Source organism: Mugil cephalus, chromosome 9 (assembly GCF_022458985.1).
Source record: "Mugil cephalus isolate CIBA_MC_2020 chromosome 9, CIBA_Mcephalus_1.1, whole genome shotgun sequence".
Taxonomy (NCBI): domain Eukaryota; kingdom Metazoa; phylum Chordata; class Actinopteri; order Mugiliformes; family Mugilidae; genus Mugil; species Mugil cephalus.
Genome location: NC_061778.1, coordinates 4,027,881 through 4,055,843, shown reverse-complemented (window position 1 = coordinate 4,055,843; position 27,963 = coordinate 4,027,881). Strand labels below are relative to the sequence as shown.

The window sequence follows — 27,963 nt, the reverse complement described above, 5'->3', positions numbered from 1 at the left end:
TTACAACTATGTATTTTTCGGCGAAATATTGTTCAGTGAGCGTCAAAGTTTTCGTTGAATCGTTTGTAACAGATAAAAAATAAATCCGTGTCTATGTGTGTAGTGGTTTGGCTCACTTCCGGGTTTAGGTTTCGGTCTGTTGTGTGGCGCTAGGGGGCAGTAGCGGCTCTCAATCATCCACCACGACTCACCCGCCAACTCGCGTAAAAGAAGGTAGGCCTCAACCTTATTTTTAGCCATATATTACTTTATTGCTACACTTTAAGTGCTACACACAATGCAAGTTAGGGTTAAACTCAAATTAAAAACCCAAAGTGAGGCATGCGGCTTGCATATTCTTTGAGTTTATATTATTTACCATACATCGGTTGTGAACTGAGAGCTAACGCTAAGCTAAAACGGTTGCTAGCTTTAGCCAAGTATCGAAAGGCTGAAGGCGAATAATAAACACACATGTATCCAGGTTAAAGTTTTGTATTGCAAGCAGTTCGACGGAGGGTCATAATAAGCCTGTGTTAATAATATGTGCAAATATGTAGTATTGCGAGGTGCAATTGTGCATTATCTGTGCAGCGCCCGTTAGCTTAGCGAAACGGAGTGCCGCGCAATACGTATCGATTTGAAAGTTACACACAGTGTTTGCTGGCTGCATCTGACTGTCCTCTCTGCCCTGTGTTTTTGTCAGCAAACCAACACAAACAAACTTCAGGCAAACAAGCAATCAGACACACACACACACACAATGAGTGTCGACGTGAAAAAACTGAAAGTGAACGAGCTAAAGGAGGAGCTCCAGCGCCGTGGCCTGGACACCAGAGGCCTGAAGGCGGACTTGGTGGAGAGGCTGAAGGCAGCTTTGGAGGCTGAATCGCAGGCTGATGCCTCGGAGCAAGGCGAGCAGGAGGACGAATGCGACCAAGACTACCAGGACGCCGAAGACAATGAAGATGGAGATGATGGTCAAGAACAACAAGGTGGGACACTAGAGTTTAGTTTTGGAAACACAAACAATGAATGGTTTTTGCGAGGGAAACACAACAAAAATGAACATTAATGGGAAAAACAAAGAAATCTAATGATAACAACACTCAAAACAATACAGTTCTGAGATATAAAATTTAAAAACATGAAAAGAGTTATAATAACAAGCAGCAAATTGGAATGTAAAAGTGAAAGTCAGATCTCAGGACATAATGAGAAACTTTTTAAGCTCGACTTTAAAGGCTGGTAACAAAGAGTGAGACTTTAATGACAAATGTCCAAAGTTTGGGACCTTTAAAGGGGATTAAATGTTGGTGTTTGGATGTACTATCGATGTGATGAAATATGGAGAGAATTTCTTCTGTAGAGAAACGAGCAGATTACGTTTGTATTTCAGATATTTGAAGCGTGGATTCTGCGTTCTGTTTATCTACAGTTAAACGAAGCGCTTCTGTGAGAAAAAGCATTTCTATTGTGTGATGAGTAGTTAAGAAAAGAAGGAAGGACAGGTAGACAATATTGGAATAATTGAGATAAGGAAAATTCAAACTGTTATATATATTTTTAGATGGGAGAAAAAAGGTATAAACTTTTCACAAAACACCAAATATTTTCATTGATCTTTTGTAGACAAGATTTATATGTTCTTTTCAAGTAAAATTTTAGTTGTAATTGTTTATAACTCCAATAATAAATAAATAAATAGTCTTATATGAAATGTAATTACGTGGTTTGTGACATATAAACTATAGAGTCTATTGTCCAATATAGTTTGTAAATTGAATTATAATTTGCCGTTATAAGACGTGAACTCATAGTTTTGAATTTCCCCTTTTTTCGTGTGCAGAGGCAACTGAAGACTATGGTGATGGTGAGGGCGATGGAAGTGGAGATGGGGATGGAGACGGAGAAGGAGAAGATGATGGCGAAGCCGAAGCACCTCAACAACAAGAAGAAGAAGACGAAGAAGAAGAAGAGGACGAGGGTAGAGATTCGGGTGGCTACTATGAAGAAGAGGAAGCAGAAGGCGAACCTTATGAAAGTCAGCCAGCTTCAGACTCGGGTCACAGCATGCCCGACTTCACAGCCGATGTAGATATACAGAAGTCCGACATGATGTCCGAAGAAGATTCCAAGCCTGAACCGAGAGAGGAGGAGGAGGAGGCCGCTGAGAATAAACAAGGTAATTTTTTAACTGTTTATCAGCTAAATAGTTGTCTTGAAAAGTGTCGCAGACATAATGTTTTTGTGTTGAGAATAAAGAGGAATTGACACATACCCAAAAAGACCCTGGCTTTTTGCATGCGTGTCAATTCCTTTTTGATAGTGTTTACGACCTGAAGGTAGGTCACCTCACAAACTGTGGCGGGGATGTTGTTTTACTAGTGCTTATCTAAATTTGAGGTCGGCACAGTTACTCAGTGGTTAGCACTGTTATGTCATAGAGCAATTTGACTTTGATGTGCAGTCTGCAGTTGCGTGCAGCACTTTAAACATAAATTTGATAAAGTTTATATGGTCTGTCTGCACATTCATTCGTTTTTCCAGATTTATTTTGTCCTAGAACCTGTAAACACGACAGTGCCTTGTTCGCAGTTCCCATTGTGACACGTTGTTTTTGTTGATGTGTTGTTTCAGAAGTCAAAGTGGAAGTCAAACTAGAAGAGGAGACGGAGGCCGCTGAAGACAGACAAGAAGAACCTAAAGAGAAAGAAGAGCAGGGCGAGCAGGACGCTTCAGAACAGACTCCACAGGTTAAAGTGGAAGCTGACAGGGGTGGACACTATGGCCGCAAGAGACCGTACGAGGAGAGCAGGAGCTACGGCTACTACGAGCACCGCGAGGAAAAAAGGTAAGACGATTAGAAAAAATGTGTGACTGAGCGAAATGAATGTTTCTGTGAAAGTGGCTGCACGGGTTTTTAACCTAACATTCTTCTGATAACGTGCAGATCCCGAACACCACAACCTCCTGCTGAAGATGAGGAGGAGAACATTGATGACACTCTTATCACGATTGACACATGTGAGTAAGAAAATGAAGACTTGAGACAAATGTAGTTATAAATTTAAAGAACATCTGTCTCAACTGGAGACTTTTTGATTGTGAACCGTCGGTTCATGAAGTTCCAGTTCAGATATTATATATATGTATCATAGGAGAAACATTTTCACGACTGTTTGCAGCTACAACCCAAAGTTATTATATACATATAATTTTAGTTTGACCTGGAAATGAAATTACAAGTATTCCGGGAACATTTTTATAATAACTTAAAAGGACGTAAAAAGACACGACATGTGAAGCGTGACACAAAAACAATTGTAAATATCACAGGCGACAAAGGACAATCTTGTCGTGTACCACAGGAAACTGGGAACAGTTCAGATGCAGTGTTGTTTGTGTGTATTGTGCGATGAGATGGGATGTAAATGCAATAGTTTGACCCGTGATATAAACTAACATCAAATTCCTTTTCTAATATCTAATGAATGAATAACAATTTCAGGTGTAGCGGATATTGAAGGATGGTAAATTATATTGAAGAGTTTATGAATGTTAAAACCGGAGAAATAATACGTGGAAGTACAGATACAAGACGAATAATTTGAACTTCTATAGCGCCTTTTAAGGTGCCCTGAGGTGCTTTTGCATAAGTGTGGGGAACAGATAGTCTGGCAGCAGACAATTAAGACAAGAAAAAGACATGATATGCAGGCAAATATATATATATATATTTATATATTAAAATTGTCTTCTTTTCAGATAACTGCGATTTGCACTTCAAAGTGTCCCGGGACCGCTACAGCGGTTATCCACTGACCATCGAAGGCTTCGCTTACCTGTGGGCTGGAGCACGAGCGACACACGGGGTCACCCAGGGCCGCGTGTGCTACGAGATGAAGGTAATATACAGAGAATTTGTTTTAAAAAAAAAAAATATGTAGGTCATAACATGTTAGACCTCACAGGAATGAATCAGAAAATATTTAATACTTCTTATGATCGAGTTGTGAGCTACTTCTTAATATGTTTATTTCACACAGTTTAGGAAATTGTACTATGACTAAACACTCGTTTTTGACCTCGTTTTCTTCTCGTCCTGCAGATCAATGAAGAAATCCCAGTGAAGCACCTCCCCAGCAGTGAGCCCGACCCCCATGTGGTCAGAATCGGATGGTCCCTGAATCACTGCAGCACTCAGCTCGGTAAGAGCAGCATCCGGCCCGACAATCAAGATGATGCACGAATCTTTTCCTTTTTAGTCATCGGTGCATTTACCTCCGTCGTGTTTTTAGGTGAGGAGCCTTTTTCTTTTGGATACGGAGGAACAGGAAAGAAATCCGCTGACTGCAAGTTTGCAGACTTTGGTGAGAAGTTTGGTGAGAACGACGTCATCGGCTGCTACATTGTAAGTTATCCCGACATTTACTCTTTTATTTTTTTAATAGCATCATATAAGGACAACTTTTTATTAATCATTGGATGGAGTCATTTTGTTGTTATATCAAGTACAAATTTTACTGCATTTAATCTATTTATAAGCAAAATTGTGTTATTTTTCTCTCGCGCGACTATAATTTTAGGACTTCGACAGCGGTGACGAGGTGGAAATGGGCTATTCTAAGAACGGAGTGAACTTGGGTGTGGCTTTCCGGACGACCAAGGAGGAGCTGGCAGGTCGCGCCCTGTTCCCTCACGTCCTGGTCAAGAATTGTGCCGTTGAGTTCAACTTTGGGCAGAAGCAGGAGCCGTACTTCCCCCCGCCAGAGGGATTCACGTACATCCACAATCTCGACATGGAGCACAAGATCAGAGGCACCAAAGGACCCGCCAGCAAATCTGAATGCGAGGTAGGACACAGCTGAAAATTTGAAAGTTGATGATGCTTTTCAAACAATTAATTGTGAATGGAAGAAAAAAGTATATTACAGTGAATATAAAACTGATTTACAATATAAACATTAATATTTGGACATTTATCACCAGAAAAGAAACAGCGAATTTAGTAATAAGTATTAGAGATCGACCGATATGGATTTTTTAAGGCTGATATTTGGAGCTGATACTGTTTTTATCTCCCTCCACATGATAAAAATGACACAATAAAAACAAATGTTTCAAGTTACAATTTAAACAAAAACATAAAGATTTCTCGAACTCGAGCAATATTTAACGCTCTTATTCATACAAAATAAACAGGAAACATAAGTAGAGTACAAGTATTTTTCAGCTTGCAGGTGCATAGGGGAAATGTATGGGCTGCATCAAACCATGGGCGCCATGTTTGCTACATCGGAGGGAAGATTGTACAGTGTAACTCTATGGGGCGGATGTGTTATGTTGAAATAAATGTCTTATTTTCACCATTAATGGGCCTATAAATGTTATTGCCAACATCTGTCAGTATGTAAAAGGCCCTCACTTAAATTACTTTAAATATCTTAAACGAGCCATCAGTCATGGAGCTGTGTTTACCTTCTCCTCAGTCTCCGTGTTCATCCATCGCCATTACAAGTTTGAAATTACTCAAAAAAAATATATAAATACTCAGAAAATCAAGGTAGTCTTACTGTTATTTAGTATTATCATTATATCATAGCATGTTAGCCGTAGTAACTTGGTAGTAACTGAGACAAAATGAAATTTATCTATCTACATGGACATAAATTACATGAACACATGAGTTTCACAGTATATATGACGCTAGCTGCTATTTTTCTGAGCCTTCAGTCTAGATAACTAGTTAGCATAAGGCTAGCATAAGGCTAGGTTAACTTCAAACTTCATTCATTTGTAAAGTGGTGTTGGGCGTTTTTGAGATTAAGTTTCACATTAATGTTGGTATGACTTTATTTTTCCTGTATAAAATCTATGGGTGAATATGAATGAAACCAGCTCAGACGGTCCATTCTCTAGTTGGCCAGACTCTCTCTAATATACGACTCTTTTAATGCAGAGTTAATTCAGATTATTTGTTGAATTGTTCCAGATACTGATGATGGTTGGCCTTCCTGCCTGTGGAAAAACCACCTGGGCCATAAAACACGCTGAGACGAACCCTGAGAAGAAGTACAACATCCTGGGAACAAACGCCATCATGGACAAGATGAAGGTTGGTTTTTCTTTTTTTTCATCTCTCCGCTTTCTCCACCGTTCCTAAACATCTACACGAACACGCTTTTTAACACCACGTTCATCCATGCAGGTGATGGGTCTGCGCCGCCAGAGGAACTACTCGGGGCGTTGGGACGTTCTGATACAACAGGCCACCCAGTGTCTGAACAGGCTGATCGAGATCGCCGCCCGCAAGAGACGCAACTACATCCTGGATCAGGTACTGCCCCTCCACCTGCACTGCTCCTGATACTCACCACAGTCAGTCAATGTGCCCTGATGATCACTCTCTCTCTAATGGAATATTTATTTATCTTTCAGGGGGTTCTCTGTGTATTATAGAGTAGAAGAAGCTTTGATCACCCTCTTGTCACTTGCTTGTCGTGCATTGTTAAAAGAAAAATGATTAATGGCTCTCATAAGTGACAGAACATGTTATGTTTTCATCCCTCGGTATATTTGCGCTTGCTATATTTCTTGTCATAATACAGTATTGTTTGTCTTGTGAATTTCAACAATGTACAAGTAAACCATGACTATGTAAAGATGTTGAGAAACAAGTAAGCTCTGACTGGTGAGTAAGAAAAACACCTTCTGTTGCTAATTTAATAAGACAGAGTTCATGGCTTTTTAAAAGCTATTTTTAAGTGAGATACATGGAACTTTTGAGTGTGTTTTTTTTTTTATTTTATTTATTGACCCCCAAAGGTAAGTACTGACTAACAGCTTTTAGATTTTCAGGTCCTTGTGTTCAGCATATGTGAATAATAATAAAAAAAAAAGGTAGGTGGGTCTAATGGAGGACGGGCTTTTCTATGGACACTGTGAGTATTCGCAGGTAGGTTATATCTGTCTGTCGTTGTCTGGAACGGGACTAGAGCTCGTATTAAGATGAGGTAAGTTGAGGTAAGTGTGGGGGGGACCCATCACATTAACCAGGTCGCTTCTATTCAAGCATGCGTGAAACGTTGTGTGTCAAAAAGAAAGTATATGTTCGCTTCGTAGCGGTTTATTATCATGAAAAGTTACATTTATTTATGATTATTTTACTCTCGGTGCACGTTTTTAAGATGTTAAAGTGAACAAGTTACTCGTAAAAGCTTCTGTTTAGTCAGTGAGAATGTTTTAAAGCTGCGTGTAGGGACAGTTGTGTATCTCTGACATGCAATGATGCAGAATGTATTCGTAAGTTGAGTGGAAAAGAGTTTGTTAGGAAACACTTTGTCAGTTCTTAAAGCAGAATTTAGTAATTCGTTTTTGTCTGTACGCATGCGTCGAGGAACCTAAGTAGTTCTAACAATACACCGGATCGAATTAATTCACAGCATGGTTGAGTTGACGTGTGACAGTAGTGATGCAACTAGAGTTGCACGTTTCACATCGTTGCATATAGATGGAATCTTATAAAAAATGTAAACGAGAATGTAAATTGTTGATGTTATTTTATATTATGGGCAAAAAACTGCGGTGCTGAATTCACGTATTACACGGAAAAGATGTAGAATATTCATATTTATTTGTTTTTTTCCATATAAACAATAGAAATGATCTGATATTTATTTGTGACCAATAACATTTTGATTTATTTTTATTGATTGTATGTTTTTGCTAAGATGCTGAAAGCTAAATGTAATACAGTTTGGAAATATGTCGTAGGATCATCAGGTGTCCGCTATAAAACACTATTTAATTCAGTTTAGTTTACATATATGCTACAATAACAAAAAAAAACAATGTACAAGAACAAATGAACATGCGGGAGTTATATGTTTAGTGAAATGTGCATTTCATCCGTTTTTCTTTAAATTCAGCTTCCTGTAGTTTTACGCAGTGTGCGTTATCTTTTCCATTGTGTAGATATCGTCTACAATCTGTATCCATTGATCCTGTACAAAAGGGAAGGGAGGGTTTTCCTCCTTTCCACATTTTTTTTTTCCAGCTATTAATAATATTTTTACCACGTATCTGTCCTTTGATTGTATATTTTCTTCACAAATGTTGCATATGTATATATATATATATATATATATACATGCATGCAATAGTGCAGTAGTGAATCAACATTTACCAAAATTGCGTTATTACCAAAAAACCATGTGAGTGATTTAAAGCCGGGTTTTAAAACGTATTTACAAGAATCATGACTTGATGTAATTTTATCCTAGAACATTGATCTTGTGCGTATTAATAAGTAATTCGGTAGGACAGTACGGTCACTTTAAAATACTTGTGGGGTCCCTCTGTTCGTATTTAACATTTACCAGCAGTCTCTCTCTTGGGTTTCGCGGATGCACAGACTCTGGAGGTAAGTCTGTGGAGTGATGAGAGGCCACTAGTACCTGAGTAAAAACGTAGACTTGACAACCCAAGCCAAACCTCTCTCACTTCATTATTGCAGGGTTCCAGCTTCCTCCCAGTGGAAAGCCATTACAAGTAAACAATAACAAACAAGCTTCTACTTCTTTCTTGTCACCATTGCTAGACAAATGTATATGGATCAGCAAGGAGACGAAAAATGCGTCCTTTTGAAGGTTTTCAACGCAAGGCTATTGTAATTTGTCCCACGGACGAGGATTTAAAAGAACGAACATTAAAGCAAACCAATGAGCAGGGGAAGGATGTGCCCGATCATGCTGTATTAGAAATGAAAGGTAGGAACGCTGTGGAAACAACAAAACACCAGATCTACTTTTTACTTTTTCTATGTGTTGTCTCTAAAAATCAAACTTGGAAGATGCCCCTCCCCCTCTCCCCCCCCCATCATAGCCCTTTGGCCAGATATCAGACCTGGACTTTGTTTTTTTGTTTTCGTTTTTTTTATTATTATTATTATTATTACAAAAAAAAAAAAAAAAAAAAAAACAGTCCACATGAATTTGATTATTTTTGACCTCTATTTGCCACTTGCCATTCAGCTCACTTCTAATGCACTGCAAACTGAGACTTGGGCGCCCCGGCTACGGCCATTACCGCTAATTATTACGCAACTTGCTTCCATGAAGGGATGTTTCCAAATGGCACTTACAAGCAGTCACATGCTCAAGTTGTTGGAAATTAATTTGTAACACCATTACATAAGTCGTCCTTGGTTTGCAGTGCTGTTTCCTCTTCTCACCAACCTTTTTAGTTGTCCCCCTTTTTGTCCCCCCCCCCCTCCCCACCTACTGAAGTCTCCTCCCTCCTCCCTGTGTCTGCTTTAAACAAATGTTCCCTCCATAATCCCCCTGGAGGTGACGTTTGTTCCCTTTACCCTGCCATCTGCTTTCATTATCTGCTCTTAGTTTCTCTGATTGACGCTGCCCTTGTATAATAGTAATTGTTTTTTCGTTTTGTCTTCCGGTGGTGTGGCTGCTCTGGTCTTCACTACGACTCCCCCCCCCTCCCCAACCCCCCCCCGACCCCCTTCTCTCTCTGCCCTCTCCGTCCATCTCTTGCTGGATGGGCTGTTTTTCTTCTCCACCTGTGGTCAACTCTTGTTGTCAACTCTCCAAAAGCCAACTTTACTCTCCCGGAGGCTTGCGACTTCCTGGAGGGAGTGACCTTCGTTGAGCTGCAGCGCGACGAGGCTGAAAAGCTGCTGAAGCAGTACAACGAGGAGGGCCGCAAGGCCGGCCCGCCGCCCGAGAAACGCTTCGACAACAGGCAGGGCGGTTTCCGCGGCCGCGGCAGCGGCAGCTTCCAGCGGTACGACAACCGCGACGGGGCACGTGGCGGCTACCAGAACCGCAGTGCAGATGGCGGTGGTGGATACAGAGGAGGTATAATGATGCATTAATCAGATAATAATAATAATAATTGAGGGTATGCACGCGACTACTCGGCTGGCGAAGTCTCCATGGTTGCGGTCGCTCAGTGGCAACAGTTCAACATGGAGATTAGCAGCGTTAGTTTGAACCATAGACGTCAACAGGGTCTCAATTTTAAATTAATTTTAAAAAAGGCAAAGAGTTGTTTTGCGATTGACTTAGTCAATAGATTTGAATAGCAGTCAGAGGTAGAATTTTTCAGATAGAAAACTGGAATCCAGGCACAGAAACCCGGTGTTGTGGTTCACATTTAGTGTCAGGTAATATTAATTTATGCTGTTTTTTTTGTTGTTTGATGAACTCATACCTTAAGTTACTTCTTAAGTGACGTTCTCGAGGGCTGTCAGATAAGTTTGTCAGTGTTTTGCCGTAGTTACGTGAATATAGTCCCAGTCAGAGTCAGCTTTTTTTAAAATAATACTCAGTGTATTACTATATTCTCTAAAATATGTGTTTTCCTTGTCCATTTGTACCAAAACAGGCCGTTGAAATATGCTAACCGCCGTTTACAAGCTACAGTGTTTGAGATGTTTTGCCTCCAGCTAAGCCCCGCCCCCTAAAAAAAAAACCGTCACATTGTAAACAAACCGTAAAATGGCCTCTTGTATTTTGATACATTTCACACTAAAGGGGGCGTGGCCCCGGGCAGCAGTGACGTCAGTGCTCTATACTTTTAAAATTATAGGGTGTTTATTTGGTATATTTATCCTGTTATCCCATTTTATTTTGCAGGCTACAATCGTGGCAGCTACAACCAGAACCGTTGGGGCAGCAGCTACCGCGATGGAGGCTCTGATGCACGTAGTGGATATAACCGCACCCAGCAAACAGGAGGAAGCTACAACCGCCCAGCGCCCTACAACAAGGGAGGCTACAACCAGGTATGTACCACTTATGAAATCATCGTGTATAATATTTTTAAATGATAAATACTGGACCAGTAAATTGAATTTGTATTCCTTCACTAGCAGGGCTACAGCCAGAGCTACAATCAGGGCTACAACCAGGGCAGCTACAACCCAAATTACTACAGCAACTACAGTCAGTACCCTGGATACAGCCAGAGCTACAGCCAGACACCCACCACTGGACAGACGTACAACCACCACCAGCAACAGCCGCAGCAGCAGCAACAGAGCTACAACCAGCAATATCAGCAGGTACTGGAAGAGCATGTTTGAATATCATTAACGTACGCTGTAAAGGACCATGTATGTTGATTTTAAAAAGACACAAGGGCAGACAGCATTGAATTTCTTTCTTAGTACATCAAGTAACTAGTCAGTATCTTGTAAGCTACTTTAATAATCCAATAATTTGAATTTAAGGCCTTACAATGTCTAAAATTCTCTTCTAAATCTCATAAAATGTCTTAAATACGATTTTGAAAGGTCTTAAAAATGTATTGACGTTACCTTTATTTAAAACAAATGTATAAACTTCAGTCTTGCTTTTAAATGTTTAGATTTTTGACGCTTACACTTAACTACAAAACGTACCTGGTCGAGCAGAACCAGCTAGCTAGTACATATAGCTAGTATGCCGCTGTGCACGTGTGCCGCGGTGTGTTAGCACGGAGCATAGCAGCGGGAAAAGTTGACGAAACCCCGCAGCCTCACTTTAGTTTTCTTTGGCCAAGTTGTGCTAATACAACACTTATTAACGAGTAAGTTACTAACGAGCTAACAGGCTAACTGCTCAGTATGTCACTAACGAGCTAACAGGCTAACTGCTCAGTAACTTACTAACAAACTAACAGGCCAACTGCTCAGTATGTCACTAACGAGTTAACAGGGTAACTATTCAGTAAGTTACTAACGAGCTAACAGGCTAACTGCTCGGTAACTTACTAACAAGCTAACAGGCTAACTGCTCAGTGAGTTACTACTGAGCTAACAGGCTAACTGCTCAGTAAGTTTCTAACGAGCTAACACGCTAGCTGCTCAGTAAGTTACTAAGAAGCTAACAGGCTAACTTCTCAGTAAGCTGCTAACAAGCTAACTGCTCAGTAAGCTACTAACGAACTAACCGGCTAGCTGCTCAGTAAGTTACTAACGAGCTAACAGGCTAGCTGCTCTGTAAGCTACTAACGAGCTAACAGGCTAGCTGCTCTGTAAGCTACTAACGAGCTAACAGGCTAACTGCTCAGCCTGTGAGCTGAATATTATCCTCAACATTATTAGCTGTTGCCGTACAGTAACGCTAGTTCATTATGGTCTTAAAAACGTCTTAGATTTGACTTGTTGAAACCTTATATGATGTTTTTATATGTTTTTTTCCCCCCTTGCAGTATGCTCAGCAGTGGCAGCAGTACTACCAGAACCAGAACCAGTGGAACCAGTATTACAGCCAGTACGGCAGCTACCCTGGACAGGGCAGCCAAGGCTCCTCTTCTGGTTCCCAGTAGCTCCGCCCTGATGGTGTACCTGCATCCACCTGTCTCCTGAACACCTCTGACCTCTGCAGCAAAGTGATTTTTGTACAGTCCCACATTGAAAAGCCACCAAGCGTAACATTCTCTGTCTAGTTCAACACAGTAGCCTTCATTTTTTTTTTTTTTTTTCCATTAATCATTGTACACACACACACATTGTATACAGATTGATGTCTTTTCATTATTTTTACTAAATTAAGTCTTACTCCAAGCAGTGACCGTGAGGTGGTAGACATTTAATGAATGTTATTGATTATGCATCGAGTGTGGACGTCTGTTGAACTCCACATTTCCTACAGATTAAAGAGGTAATTGTATATTTCTAGGACGCATAGTGTGAGAAATAATTAAAAAAAAATAAATGACAGGAAAAGTACAGAAAAACCTGAATAATCTTGCTTGCTTTGAGAAGCTTAACCGAGAACAAAAATGCATGCTTTTTACCTTCATGACCCTTTTCTTCTTCTGTCTTACGTTTTAGTTACCGAGTGAGCCCATTTTAGTTACTGCATCAAAGCATTTTCTTTTTTTTTTTATAGGTGTTGATACGGTAGTACAGTAGTAAAGCGTTAATCTCCAAGAAGAATATTTTGCCACTCTTGTTGTGTAGTTGTATATTCAGGTTTTTTTTTTTCCACCCCTTTTTTGTGATTGCTGTTCATTGAGTCCAATAGTTAAAACGCCTGTTCTGTCAAATCCCATTTTTTTCTACCTGCAAATGCAAAATCTGACTTTGACCAGCTGTCTTCTTGTCTTTATACAATAAACACAGTTGTATACGCCTGTAGATGTAAATGTGATCCTTATTTTCTACAAGTAAACACAACACATACTGATGATGATTCAATGTTGCTGTATTTTTTTTTTTTTTTTTTTCTTTTCTTTTTCCAACAAAATTGAAACCATGGACAAAGGACGAAAACACGTAAGCTTTCAGCTATAATTAATGTTCCGATTTGGGACCATATGTTTTTTGTTCCAGTGGATCTCGAGTGAACTTTTTAAAGTCAAGCATGTCGTCAGGGCAGGAAATCAATATTTTCAGGCTTTCAGCTCCTTCCAGTGCTCTAAAAAAAAACCCAAACTGGATGATGTATTTTTGTTAATCTGTTCACACAAAAGAATAAACATTAAATAACATTTCCTGGATATATTATCAACCGAATGTATGTATATATGCGGTAGCAGTGAAATTAAATCCAGTAATTTCATTTTTTCATGCATCTTAAGTTAACAATTAACCCAAATACCGTTGAGTGTAGTGTTAATTTCCTACCCTGCGTTTTTTTAATGTGTGTGATGAACATGTTTGAACAGAGGTTGTGTGGGATCTTAGCACCAGAAACCCAAAGGCACATGTTCCAAAAACAAAACAAGGTGTTCATAAATTACAGTAGGAAAGACCATGTCTGAAGCCTCACAGCCAAACTAATAAGACAGACAAACATTTTATTACAAACATGTCACGGCCGTACTCGAAAAACACGAAGGAGTCCATTTAAAATTACTGTTTTTTTTTTGTTGTTTTTTTGTTTTTTTTTTTAAAGTGAATGACCAGTAATTGTCATCAGTTCAACACCAGTCAGACGTCTTCTCCGTCTGAGGCTCGGTGGTGTCTGTATTGTCCGTGTGGATGACTTGACTCGAGAGCGTTCAGTCCGGCTCTCGGCTTTTGTCTTTGTACAGGTGCAGCTCCTCCATCTTCTCCTGTAAGAAGGAAACCGGCATGGAGCAGCCACGGTTTCTATGCGGCAGAGTGTTGACCTGGGGGGGGGGAAAAAATAAAAATAAAATAAAAATTAAAACAACGCAGCACTTTTTAAAAAGCAGAAAAACTCAACTCGGTCCCTAGAAACACTGAAGTTACTGTAACCGTCGTTATGAGTTACACGAAACCCTTTGTGTTGCCTCTGAATTCGTCTTATGTAATTCTTTCATTATTTAATGAGCCAAAACAAAATTCCAGCCACTTCTTTTGTGCCTAAAGAAACTGTAAATAAAAGCAAAAGAAAGAGCCTTTGGTGGCAGAAAAATTTTAATTTCCGGAAGGACAAACTGACAAAGCTGCGATTATACGTTTTAATACTCATTTACATGACGTACAGTGAACTTGTGTGTCATGAAAGACACTGTTAAATATAATATATGTTGTAATATTACGAGAAAGGAACATATGTCTTGGTTTAATTTTAGTTTATTGATTTGATCTAACCGCTGGAAGCTTATTGCGTGGGAGAGATGTGCTGAGATTCAGCGTGAAGCATTTGTGACATGAAAGTAGGATAAAAAAAAAGACAAAGTCAAGACCTCGTGTCCTCTTGTTTGACCCACACTGATACCAGGTATCCACACTGAGACTTCTGTGATTGGGGGTGATGTAGAAAAGTAACTAAACTATTGAGTTGTGGCAACACAACAAACCTCAGGTTAAACTACAACAAAGAATACGAGGCTTTTATGAGGAGAAGGACAGAAGAGGAGAAAACAGTTTTCATTTTATAGTAGTTCTTAAAAAATAATTTATTTTACTTATTACTATTTTACTTTTAGGAATGTGTTCTATATTAAACTCGGTGCCGACTGATAGATAACGTCTTCTGCCTCCATTTATTCCTTTTCTAAAATATGTTGGATTCATGTTAATGTGTATTTAATTCTAAAGTTAGAAAATTGTGGGGAAAATATTAAATTAAAAAAATACATAAAAATGTGTAATCAACCAAAGATTAGTACCTGCACGGCCCCCCCAGGGGTCACGGACCCCCTGTTGAAGACCTATATTTTATGGTATTAGTTTGGCTACATAGTAAATATGATCCAAGTTTAAAATAAATAAATAAATAATTCTGATGTCTTGTAATCTTTATGAAGCTATGATATGAAATACAGATTTTTTTTTTTTGGTCTATATTCCATATACTTTCTATATCGACCGAGTGCTATTTATAAATATACACTATTATTATCATCATTTTGCTTATCCCTTTACTAAAATATGTTGGATTCATGTTAATGTGTATTTAAATTTAAAAATATATAAAAAATGTCTAATCAACCAAAGATTTTGCGACCCCCCCCTTGCAGTACCGCCACAGGCCCACTAGGGGGAACGGACCCCCTGTTGAAGACCTGCACATTACTCAAAGTATCGGCAATCGGATTGATAACAGCCAGTATCGGCTCGGGAAGGAAATCAGTGGCGTCGATCATCTCATCGCTGCTTCTGACCTTTCTACTTGGAGACGTGTGGACGACAGAGTTGAGGTGGTTTCCTCTTTTGTCTTTCCTCTCCGGCATCCACACTCCGGGGTCCGTCTGAGTGGATCGGTCCGACAGCGTCGGGTCGCTGCTGTTGATTTTCCAAACCGATGAGCCCTTATTGTGTTCCGTCTCGTTGCTTTGGGGGAAAACGAAGGTGTCCTCTTCCGAGCCTGACAGAGGGAACGTGAGACATCCGTGAGCTGAGTTCGGTTATTTTGGAGGTAGAAGTGCAAGGTGAATCGGGACGCTACGCACTCCAGCTGTTACCCTTGGTTTTTGAGTCGGGGGCCGGGGTGCACGGACAGGACCCAGTCGTGTTTTTGTGTTTCTTCAAGCACTCCATCCCCACCAGATCTCTACAGTGTCTGTGACAGTTTATCCCACAGTCTGAGAGACGGAGAAAATGTTGAGAATTTAACACTTAAAGGGTTCAGTTCGCTCAAAGCACATGAAATTGGTGGATCATCCAGAGTAGCAGTAGGGACAATGTTTCTGCAGCAGCATCCTGCTTTTGAGTCTTTAGATGTAATTTTTAAATTGCTTTGAGCCCACAAACCAAATTACCGATACCTTCACGGAAGCTGAAATGTCTCAAAAACAAAACCATCAGCAGTGAAAGAGGCCACATGGAGTTTAAAAAAAAAGTTATTTCCACTAAATTCTTTTTATTGATTTCTTTTCTGATCAAGCTGATGATTCTCGATGGATAAATAAATGGCATAGATTGTAATCTCAGAGTTTAATCTTTGTCTTTATGAGCTTACCTTTACAGTGGTAGCCCTGTTTGATTACTCCCCACAGCTACAAGAGGGCAGACATATATATGTCATATTATAGTTTGTTTGAGCTTGTTGATATAAAAAACCAGAGACGGTACAAAACGATACTCACAAAGCCTCCGCATGTGTCACAGAACGTCGGTCGCTTGTATGTGGTTTCATGGAAGTTGTGTGCGTCATTGAAGCTGTAGCCCAGCTTGGCACATACAGACATTCCCCTCATGAAGTAAGAGGTGATTTCTTCACGGCTGATTTGTCCCTCTCTGTGCACAAAAAGTTTCCGCCGTGGAAAACACGTGAAAATAAGATGAAGTTTTCCTTTAACGTTCCTCTGATTTGCATGTATGTCATAGGGCTTTTGTGTTTGTGTGTGTGTATGTGTGTGTGTGTGTGTTGCAGCTTCCTCACCTATCAGTCTCTTGTGTGCAGAAAGAGAACGGGAAGTTGGCTGCTATTTTTTCAAATTCTTCCAGTAAAATGTAGCCATCTTGGTTCTGGTCGTAGTTCTTCATTATGGACTGCAGGGGGCGATAAAGTAAACGGATATTCACTTTCAAGGAGCAGCTCGCTAGTTCTGCTTTAGGTTTGCCGAGTAATAAGGAAGTGAAAGACGAGGAGTTCGTAGTAGTAGGGGTCCCGTACTCACATCCACCATCTGTTTGACGTGCTTGGAGATGGTGTCGGGGTCGATCCTGGGGGTGACCCCTGACCCCCACTCTGCCACCACCGGAGATTTAACCGGAGCTACAGGCTGTGGACCGACACATGCAGTGATGAGACACGGAGGACTGTGAGAAACAAGAAAGAGCACACCCACCACATAACACACTTCCCTAACGTACAGCGCTTTGATGTGGCTGACTTTGATGATTTTCAGCACTGCGTCTGTGCTTTTGTTTTGGAGAAGATGTTACACCCACAGAGAGTACACAACTGTCCCTCCTCTTGTGAAAAGCCTGATGGCATTAGATAGGGCTCCGTCCGGCTTTACTGACCTGGATCTTGGGGTTCTTGGGTTCCTTTGTGTATGAGAGTTCATATATCTCATCCTCGGTGTAGTATAAATCTAGAGAGAGCTGAAGGAGCGGGAGAACTCAATTTAAGATGTGCCCTTTGATCTCAATTCCTGAAAATCGACGCCGTTTCTGTGTCGTACCGTGAGCAGATGCAGGAGGTCTTTGTTGGCCTCGAAGGGCGGCGTGCAGCTGTGGATGGCCAGCAGGTCGTTGATGTTGCTGTACAGGTGCTGCAGCTTGCTCAGGTTGATCTTTTCCTCGTCGATGTAGTCCGGCAGGGCCTCGTTCAGCGAGATCAGGTCCTTCAGGTGGACCCCCAGGATGGGAATTTTGAATCCGGTGCACTCGTTGTAGACCCGCCGGTAGTTGCTGAAGTTGCTGCGTGAGGAGAGCAATTCTGTCATTTCACTCAGGGCCTGAAAGATAAAGATCAAGACACGGTGATCAAATAAAGATATCTGACAAAAGTTTCTGCTGCACTTGCCTATGAGCCGCAGTACGTGACAGTAACACAGAGAGAAATACTCCAGTAGTTTCAGACCTACTTTCTCTATCGGGAAATTTCGTTACTAGGTCATCAAATGGAAATATTCCACATGTCTTGTGCAACACGTAAAGACGTAAATAGATTTCTGAGGTCTGAACAGATACTTTTAACCAAGCATTTGCGGTTAACGGATGAACACATAATAAAAGGCGAAAGAAAAGAAACGTCCGAATTCATATTTATCATACTGTTTTGTGGTGAGGTGGCAATAAACGCTGAGTCATGGTTACGCATGATATTTAAATTACCTTAGTGATGTCAGGAGGCAGCAGGTTAGAAGTGTCTTTGAGGCGTGAGATGGAGCTGTGACAGAGGCCTCCGGTTACTGCCATTAGCGTGTTAAAGTTTTGCAGAGCTCGAAGTTTCTGCAGAGGAAAGATCAGAGTCCTAAGTCCTAACTATTTATTTATTTATTTTTGCCCTGTTTTATATCTTCATATGTGGATCCTCTCTCAGTTTACCTGAGCCACGTGGATGAACTTGGTGAAGACCTGCGCTCTCTGATGGGCCGTGAGTCTGCTGAGGATCATCAGCTGGACCCACTGGGAGACGCCGTTACACATCATGACCGACCGCTCCAGAGCAGGGTTGTCCCTCACCGAGCCGCGCACCACGTAGCTCCGGTAGTCCATGAACTAACCAATCGCAAAAAAAAAAAAAAGAGATGTAAGCAAACCTGCTCACCAACTAAATAGAGTTTGCATAACAGCTTTTTGACTCAAAGAGAAACAATATACCATGACTTCTCTATAAATTAATAAGACTTAGTACATCTGGAACGCTAGGAAGTAACACAATACTACTACACTGGCCTCTTAAACTCTCATTAATACTTTCACACACGTCTGGAATTCAATTTTACTGACGTAGCCGTGCAATTTTTACTGTTCATCAGTGAATTTAACTCAAAAAAGCAGCGAAAACATCTGAAAAGTTTCCTCTTTGCTCTCAGGTGAAGTTTTTAGGACACAGGTCTTTAATGTTTTTCAAGCCAAGGACCCAAAAACTGATGGTGAGATGAAGTAGGGACCCCCCCACCTTCTATATGTGCTCTATATTAAACTAGTGCTATTTGTAAATATACATCATTATTAGAAATGTTGCATTCGATATATAACCTATTCAAATAATAAAATAAGTAGCTTCTCTTCTGCTAATATTGCTGCGTGGCTCTGGGATTTAATCTCGGCCAAATTGGGGGGAACCTGACAGAGTCAGCGTGTGATATGCAGCCTCCTGATTGGCTCAGCAGCGATAGGGGCGGGGCCTACTGCGTAAAAGAGGCTTAGATTGACAGGTCTCGGCTAGTGTGTCGCACTACGAATGAGTGAAGTGTCTCCATTTATGAAATACGTTGGATCAATGTGTATTTAAAGGAATTTAAATTTGCGTCGGAAAATTTAAAGAAAGATTTAGGAGACTCGTTGTTGTAGCCGCGATTAAATGTTTGTGGCGTGAAGCAGAGTGACGGGGCTGTTCACCAAACTCACCGAAACGTTACAGAAGTTCTTGAACTCCAGGTAGCTGAGATGCTCGGCCATCTCGTGCGGCTCCATGTGGTCGAAGATCAGCGACACCTTCCTCTTCTTCACGGAGGGCGAGGGCGCCTGGGATATGTTCGCATGAGGGCTTCTAGGAAAAGAAAGGCCAGGCGGCGAGACAGAAATAGGAATAGTTTTTCTACGTATCTATTTGGAGAAAAAACTATATCTTCTATTTATAGAAAGACCCGTTTGGCCAAATAAGCCAAACGTTCCCTCGGAGCGTGAAGGTGAATCTAATGAAAACAAGACTCACAAGCAGGAGCTGTCAATGAGCTGCGAGTGCGTTTCCTTTCCGTCTGATTGGACCAGCGCCCACAGGTCCCCCATGGTCTGCTCGAGGAGGGGGTCCACCTCGAACACCGCCGGGAACTGGCTGATCCACCGCCTTGCCACGGAGAAGAGACAGAAAACATGTTTACTACTCGCAAACAGAGCAGGATAACCAGTTTCTGACGCACGTCGCACAAGGCGCCCTGTTCTCGCCCGGCGTCCTCACTCACCTGACGAGGTGGCAGATCTGCGTCCGCTTGGGCTCTCTCTTCTCCGAGGGGCAATCCTTATATGTGAGGGGGGGAAAGAGTCAAGGGTCTAACCGCACTGTGCAAATGTTATACCAAACACACAGTTCAATTCTGATCTGCAGAAACAAGGAGCGCGAAAACAAAGACACGGCTGTTTCCTGATCTGATTATTAACATGTGATTGGGGGGGCCGTGCGCCGGCGGGACCGGAGGAGTAGTAATACGCGGACGGAGTGGTGGACAGTGACAGGATATAGAGTGAGAAGTTTCTGGGCGAACATCTGAGACGGCACAACCCAGCTGTGCATCATCAGGGTCATGTGGACCAGCTGGGACCCTCTGGGGCTGGACAGCTTACCCTCCGAATCTGCGAGCGCAAACACAAGCGGCGCGGGCCGCATAAGGAGGATTAGTGTGATTGAAAGCAAAACAAAACAAAGGCTACTGGCAGCAGCGTGGGGTCAGGTTTTGACTTGAGATTAGTTATTTTTAGGTTTAGCTCTGGGTTAATTTTGTTCACCTTCCAAAATAAACTCCGACCAACCTACGCAAAACCCACAAAAATAGTTTGAATATACGCATAACCACAAAACCTATTTCTGGACAGGTTCTGTATGTTTTTTGTTTTATAGTCTGAGTGGAGCCTGGAGGTGGAAATTTCACCAAAATCTTTGCAAAAAAAACAAAAACAATGTATTGAGGCCACCAAAAGAGAAGCTGAATTCGGGGGGGGGGGGAAGAGAAGGAGAGATTTGTAGTTTAACTCTGCATGGGAATGGCTGGCTGGCTTCTGGAGCCCAAAGGAACAAAGCTTGATTGTATGAGACGGCCTTTTGTCTCCCCTCCCTCCCTCCCTGTCAGTTTCTCTCACCCTGGATCCCCCCTCCACTCTCCCTCATCCCTTAATTATATAACCTTGTTGTGATACAGAGTAAAGACACATGGAAACGCATGCAAACGTGAAGGGACGGAGGCTGACCGAAGCAGTTCAGGCAGCGCTGTATGAGCTCATCCAGGCTGGCGGCGCTGGCGCTGGGGGCCGAGCTGGGGCTCTGCAGGGCCCGGCTGATGTCCTGAGGACTGGGACATGTGTTCCTCCTCCGCTGCACCAGCTTCTTGCTCTTCATCACACCCGGACTCTCCACATTGGACTTCCTTAAGAGCGAGACAGAGACAGCGACAGGCGGAATAGAGACAGTCAGTCAGTCAGTCAGTCAGACAGATACAGAGCATAGGTAGCCTAGAAATAAGTAGAGCAGAGTGTGGTGAGATACTGCGGGTCAGCATCTGAGGAAATGCAGCTCCCCACATCTGATAAGTCGCGCTACAGCTCTGCAGCTGTATGAGACATCATGCACAGGCAGAATAACTTCAAACAACTGAACAGCTTTGTGTGTTTCCCCACTTGAAGCTATTAAACAGGAAGATAAAGGCAAAGAGCTCAGATAGCTTACATATGTCAGCCGGGGTGCTGATTGGAGGGGGTGTCTTTGTTGACCCACTATACTTATTCTGCTTATAGTTTTACTTTTGATCACACTCAGCGACACACTTTCCTCTTTTGAAACACAGAGAACTACACTGTTAGTTAACTGTCTAACTATAACGCCTGCATGTGTACTTTTTTTAAAAAACGTCAGCAACACCTCTGCTCTACAGGTAACTACCGCATCCCCCGAGAATCTGACAAAGCTGAAAAAGTACAATATTACATCACACATGGATGCCGTCAGGGTAAAAATAGAGTAAGTCACTGCAATTCTTTGTTCGTTTCCTTTGTTCTGTTGAAACGAAATAGATTTGCTTCTTCTGGTTTCTAAAAGGAAGGAAAAATTGTATAGACGTGATAGACTCTCTCTGTGTGACGGTGTGGCAGCGTCGAGGTAGAACGGTGTTAATGGGAAACGCTGCTTATTTATTTGGCTCTTCAGCGGCGGTGGTGGTGGTTAGGCTGAAGAGAATTATGGAAGTGGCGTGGCGTAGAGACAGCTTAGGTCACACCTCGCAACGAAGCCGAACTGATGAAAAGAAAAAAAAATAATTTAACCAGTGAAGATGAGGGAGTGACACTTTTTTGGTGTCAAGTTGCTCTCTAGTTACTCCTTTAAGGGCTTTTTCAAAGACGCTTAAACACAAAAGAGTTGTGTGTTTTTTTTTTGTTTCATGATCAGATTTATGCTTCCTCTTCAGATCGGGGGCTCAGTTGAGCAATGACTGTTTCACAATAACCAGTAACTGATTCTTTTATTCCTTTCACATTTTAACCGACTTCAGTTTTTGCAAAAAATATAAAAGTTTTGAATCTTTAATTTATGTAAATAAAAATAATAATTAAACGAAAACAACTTTCTAAACGTCACTAAACGACTGTTGAACGTCTTTAACGTAAAAAAGGTGGTAAAACTTTCTGTCCTCATTTTTGTCCGCATGCTTCTGCAACAGCGGCGAGTTCTGTGTGGTGATATGAAGCTGTGTCGGTCTCTATACTGCAGCTAATGTAGTGACATTACCAGGAAACAGCGCGAGTTCAGAGAACTAGTGACAAGTTCCCTGAATGACCAGACCTACATCCCCTTCTCTTAACCTGCGTTTCGCCGGCCCCCCCTCACACTCTCAAAACAGGCGTTGCATACGTGCAGAATTAAATGCATGAATCAACCCTTCGCCTTATATATATATATATATATAAAAATATTTCGTAACGTACCACAAATGAGAGGACATTTATGGATGGGCAATTTCACACAGGCATACGGGGGTGGTGACATTCACTGATCTATTTATACCACGAGCTGCGTGTACGTGCTGTTCCATCCAGACATGCCTGGATTCAGAAGATGAGGGGGGGACGTTAGTGATGACCCCATCAATCTGCATCCTGGTACTATGGCTCCAGGTTTGCCGGTTTGGAAAAACCTGCTGAGCAACAAAAACCCTGTCTCTCCGCCTTTTCCTCCTCCTCCTCCTCCTCCTCTTCTTCGCCTCATTACACCGTCTGGCTGCTGAATTCAAAACACTCAACAACACAGCATGTTCCACCGAGAGCTATTTTATTGCGTGGATACACTATTTTATTGCGTCGTGCACACTTTAGTACGAGAAAGACACAATCACTGCCTCAGTTACATGTTCAATAATTACTCATAACATGCTTTAGTTTGCATGTCGCTTTACAGACACTTGACACTGGTACAGTAGTAAGTCTAATTTTGGGCCACGGGATTAAGATTAAGATCTTTAGGTATTTGGTGTTAGCAGGACCTAAAAAATATGAAACTATGATAAAAATAAATAAAAAAATGTGTTTACAGGAATTATTTCCACTGTATATTACACTTTGAGTCCCCAGTGCGAACCCAAATATAAAACTGTTTTTAACGCGAAAGCAGAATTAGAAATGATGAAATCCCAACGTCCTCAAACGTGTGCTTCATGTCACATCAAACTTCTTAAAGTTCATAAGCGTAAATAAACGAGTACGTGGCAGACAAAAGTGTCTCCTTACAGGGGGACAACAGGTCTAAATGAAGCTGCTGCAAACCTAAAATCTAACGTCCCCACATGAGGACGCCGGGTCTCAGGGGGTTAAACCACGTCAAGAATGTTTTAGTTTTGACAATGTGTGTTTAACTGTGAAACAGATATTTTGACTCACTCAGAGTTTGAGTATAAGTAGCTTTCAACACTCCAGACAAATATTATCAATAATTTATTTTTTTTTACGTTAAACAATGTTAATTATCACTTATATGTGTGTCCAATCAGGCTAGAACAAATACAGATTTTTAAATTTTCAGTTTTTTTTTGTCCTGTAAAATGTGTAATAAACAATATGTTCATATGTAACTTTTACATTTTTGTCTTTCACAAGGTAAAAATAAAATAACGTTAAATGAAATCAGGTTCTTGTACGTTTAGCCACTACGTCGTCCGACTTGTAACTACTGCCGTTCTTATCTTAGTGCCCTTTACAACTTGTCACCTCTCTGTTCAACTCAGAGCGAATCCACCTGCCGTCAAAGCGGTTGCACAATATGAGGAGACACGGTCTCGGCTACAAACAGAAACGCTGATGGGGAAATGTTGTTGATGTCATGATGTTTGTCAGGGAATTTCCCCCCTGAGTGCTGAGCAGGTAACACACATAGCCAGTGGCCAGACATCGTTTTTTTTTTTTTTTCGTGTGCAATGAGCACAACTACCTTTTAGAGGCCGAGCGCTGTTGGTAAATAGAGACATTGTGTGTGTGGTGGACTCCCATGCAAATATTAACACAATTGGAGTTAGTGTTTGGCCATTTGCATTCATCTTTTCCAGAGAGTCAGACAGTCTATATTTAACAGCCGATCCGTGGGAACGCAAGTTCTATGGTAGAAAAGCGCTAAAAATGTTGGATCTTCACGAGCCTGGTAGTCCTTTAGGAAGACCTTCCACACCTCCTCTTCCTACCCGACTCTTCCTTCACCCACTTTCTTCCTCTTCCTTCACCCATGTTCTATTGAAGCCATTCAAGAAACAGCTTCTCCCTTTTTTTTTTCTCTGGAAATCGCCCTCTCACTGCCTTTCCCATCCGTGTCAGGGCTCCTGGCTACAGATCGAGCCCACCCCCCCGTCGCCCCCACCTCACCCCCACCTCCCCTTTCTCTCTCTGTCGCTCCCCCACTGGTGGGGGGGTTATGCAAATTCCTCTCTTTCTTCCCTTAATTGATTAATTGAACCCCAGGCCCTTTGAAGGCCTTGTTTGTGCGCTGCTCTTTTTCCCTTGCGCTCCCCTCTCACAACCTGCGTTTCTTGTTCCCTCCACATTACCAGGATGCATCCATTCACGTATTAGTATCCACCGTAAAAACCACTGTATCAACCATTATGATAAGCACAGCACACGTCCTTAAACCTCTTAGGAATTTGTACGTAAAAAGCCAAATTCGACCTGCACAGGCCCATTTGATAAAAACCTAATTTGGGGCTTTTTTTTTTACGTCCCACCAGACTCTGTTGAACCCAGGTAGCTAAATTCTTCAGAACACACGTCTGACTACTTTAACATTCAATGCACAGCCCTTTCGTTCCAGGCAATCAGATAAGACGTGTGGTCACAACTACCGCGGCAAAAAAAAAGTACCACTAAAAACACGAGAGGCAAAACATGTAGCTCTTCGGCAGTATCTAAGATCAAAAAATAAAAATGTTGAGCTGGCTTGAAAATGGAGCCTCGCTGAAACAAACAACAACAACAATAACAAAAAAACAAAAAAACACTTTTCCACAGAAAAGGTGAGCAGGTAGCGTGCAGCGGGCGCGCGCACAACTGTTGAATGTTTCGGGCTCATTTGTGTGCAGTACACACAAATAATTTGAGAAGTTGATATTCTCCACTGATATGCAGGTCAAAGTCATTAGCTGCAGCCTTTCGCTTGAAGCAAACTCCACTGCCTGCCTGCACAGTGAGCGCGCACGGCACAAGCAGAAAATCAAACCGATAAAACCGAGTGCCCTTGTTTCTCTCCGACTTGTCAAGAGCCTTTGCACAAACCACACTGCATCTAAGATATAACCTCAAGGTTCACACATCAGTGCTGCACACGAAGCACTTGCTGCTGACACATACGCAGAGTTACGCTTGCTATGAAACTGAACTGCAGGTGGGTCCGACAGCAGCAGACTCTCAGTTTTAACGCTCTCTTTCCTTTTTGTTTTTTTTTTTTTTGTTTCTTAGGTTTTAATTACCTTTTGGTCTTGTTCATTGCAGAGTTCTTCTCCTCAGCAGCACTCCTCCTCCACTGGTGATCCACACGGGCATCTGAGCGTGTCCCTACAGCTCCATGGTTGACCCTGCTCCTCCTCCACCTCCTCCTCCTCCTTCTCCTCCTCTGTGTCCTCTGTGTGTTTATGTGCCCTGGGCAGCGAGAGCGGGCACAGGACGGAGAGGAGCTGCTGCTGCTGCTGCTGCTGCTGCTGCTGGTGGTGCTGGTGAGGGCTTCTCACCTACCACTCACAGACTACGCCTCGAACCCTGCCCGTCAAACTCCTCTCCGTGCGCGTCTGTTAACCTCCCTCTGGTACCCGAAGACACCATCAACCACAGATCAGCAACAGAGTAGTCTTCATGCTCCCCCGTTTCCTGCAGCGGACCAGACGCGAAGAGACAAAAACCGCCCTCGAAAACGAGCCTCGGAGTAGAAGTAGTCTAGAGCTGGCAAAAGTTGTGTCCCTTCAACATAAACAAGTCAGCATCTTAAATGGAGGAACTGGCTCTGTTAGATAGGGGAACTCACACCAGTTTCAGAGTGCGTGTGTGTATGTGTGCGAGTGCGCAAGGGGGAGGGGAGAGGGACAGAGAGAGAGAATAGTGAACAAATGCAGTACCAATAGAGGAAGGAGGAGGAGGAGGAGGAGGAGGGTTTCAGAGATAGTGATGAGCAATCATATAAGCACCATCAGTGTACTCCGGGAGGTGACATCTGCAGTTTCAAAGTGTCAACACAGAAAAACAATAGGCCACACCTTGTCACTGTCACAGAGAGCTTTCTTGGCAGGAGAATCAGTTCCTGAAAAGAAATCATCGGGCGTCTGATAACATTGTTGAGTCCTGACACGTGTCCTCACTTTGGATTTGTTTCCTCCGCGGTCTCCGGGGTCCCCCAAATCACGTCTATCATCCTGATCTCTTCCTTCACTTTTGCTTCTTCTTCTTCTTCTTCTTTCTTCTTACTTCTTTATTTTTTTTTTTCCCTCCCCTCCCCGAAACACGCGCTGTCATTTCTCAGGGTAGCAAGTGATTACACAGGGAGGTAGTGTTTGTGCTTGTGAATGTGGCGGTGCAGCTGGACAAGGAGGCTCAAAGGAATCCTTGTTTTATCACACCAAGAGGAAGAAGCCACCGAACAGGGGACATTAATGTCTCCCAAGTCTGCAGAGGTGGCTTATTTGCTGCAGGAAGCCGACTGACTGGCAGAGCGAGAGGGTGATACTGCATTCAAAAGCGGGCAAAGATGCTCGGGGCAGGGCTCCTGCAGACCCTGCATGCCAAGTCCAAAAACCTAGAGTGCATTTGAATTTGCATCACAAAGTAGATCATTGACGGACCTTCACAGAGTCCATGGAAATGTCACAGAAGAAAAGAAACGCTGTTTCCTGACAATGTGTGTGTAATCTCACTGTTATCTTAGGCAATACTTCTTAATAAAACAGGAAGTGTTAAAATTAACTCAGCTGGTGAATCTAAACACATTTGACAAACAGAAAAAGCTCCAGTGGCCTATTTAGTTTTTTTTAATTTTACCTAATGCAACGTTTCAGCTGCAGCATTGGACGGATGAGACTTAAAGCCACGCGCTTGATTTGTAACGTGGTTAAAAGTTGGAGCCGAGTGCATTTAGTGTTGATGCTTTTATCTCGTTGTGGAAGGAAAGAAGACAGCAACTAAAAGTGAAAGTAATGCTGACTTTATGTTAAATTTAGCCTCCTGCACGGAAGAGTTGAACGTTTAATAAAAACGGCTCCATGCATTTTGCAGGGATTTTCTTCTTCCCGTTGAGGAGTCAACACACAGCAAACAACCCCGTGACCGCTCGTTCCACCTTTACAAACACCGCTGCTGGCGGAACGTTTACGGAGTTCACCGTCCTCAGGACAGGAGCTCGATTTTCGGTGCAATGCCACTACCCTCAGGCGCAGCCCTGCAACTGCACATGACCGCAGGCTGATTCGTGAGTTGGCAAAAAAAACGGAGACCAGCAGGTTACTTGCGAGACTCACACTCCCAGAATTCATGTTAGTTCTGCCTCAGTGGCGTACCACCGTATCCCCCGCCTCCTTTCGCCCTCCTCCTCCTCCTCATCCACCTCCTCCTCCTCCTCGTTTTACCGGCGGTCGGAGTTGTGTACCGGCGTCCAGCGTGCGGAGACATTTATTCCGCTTCCAGCTGCTGTTGCAGTGGGAGATGGGCGAGGAGGA

General features: G+C 42.3%; 2 protein-coding genes across 4 annotated transcripts; one reads left to right on the top strand and one right to left on the bottom strand.

Annotated features, from left to right (window-relative positions):
* The first annotated feature begins 96 nt into the window (after nt 1–96).
* On the top strand, nt 97–13,126 carry hnrnpul1 (heterogeneous nuclear ribonucleoprotein U-like 1). 2 transcript variants are annotated; one of them, XM_047593379.1, is made up of 16 exons: nt 97–213; nt 686–974; nt 1,829–2,164; nt 2,620–2,833; nt 2,933–3,006; nt 3,748–3,887; nt 4,091–4,190; nt 4,281–4,393; nt 4,569–4,835; nt 5,975–6,097; nt 6,191–6,319; nt 8,582–8,750; nt 9,594–9,857; nt 10,638–10,786; nt 10,877–11,065; nt 12,196–13,126. In XM_047593379.1, exons 2-16 carry the CDS (start codon nt 743–745, stop codon nt 12,310–12,312), a joined length of 2,616 nt encoding a protein of 871 aa, XP_047449335.1. In that variant the 5' UTR covers nt 97–213; nt 686–742; the 3' UTR covers nt 12,313–13,126. The 2 variants fall into 2 exon arrangements, with proteins under 2 accessions (XP_047449335.1, XP_047449333.1); XM_047593377.1 differs by having other exon boundaries at nt 10,874–11,065.
* Nucleotides 12,833–26,344, bottom strand: rasgrp4 (RAS guanyl releasing protein 4). 2 transcript variants are annotated; one of them, XM_047593381.1, is made up of 17 exons: nt 25,735–26,344; nt 20,987–21,162; nt 20,263–20,374; nt 19,987–20,049; nt 19,740–19,871; nt 19,433–19,574; nt 18,404–18,577; nt 18,191–18,307; nt 17,536–17,811; nt 17,375–17,455; nt 17,026–17,130; nt 16,788–16,897; nt 16,492–16,642; nt 16,365–16,401; nt 15,868–15,987; nt 15,568–15,770; nt 12,833–14,103 (listed from the first exon to the last, which is right to left on the bottom strand). In XM_047593381.1, exons 1-17 carry the CDS (start codon nt 25,749–25,751, stop codon nt 13,993–13,995), a joined length of 2,127 nt encoding a protein of 708 aa, XP_047449337.1. In that variant the 5' UTR covers nt 25,752–26,344; the 3' UTR covers nt 12,833–13,992. The 2 variants fall into 2 exon arrangements, with proteins under 2 accessions (XP_047449337.1, XP_047449336.1); XM_047593380.1 differs by having other exon boundaries at nt 15,856–15,987; nt 25,735–26,342.
* Between the last annotated feature and the right edge of the window lie 1,619 nt (nt 26,345–27,963).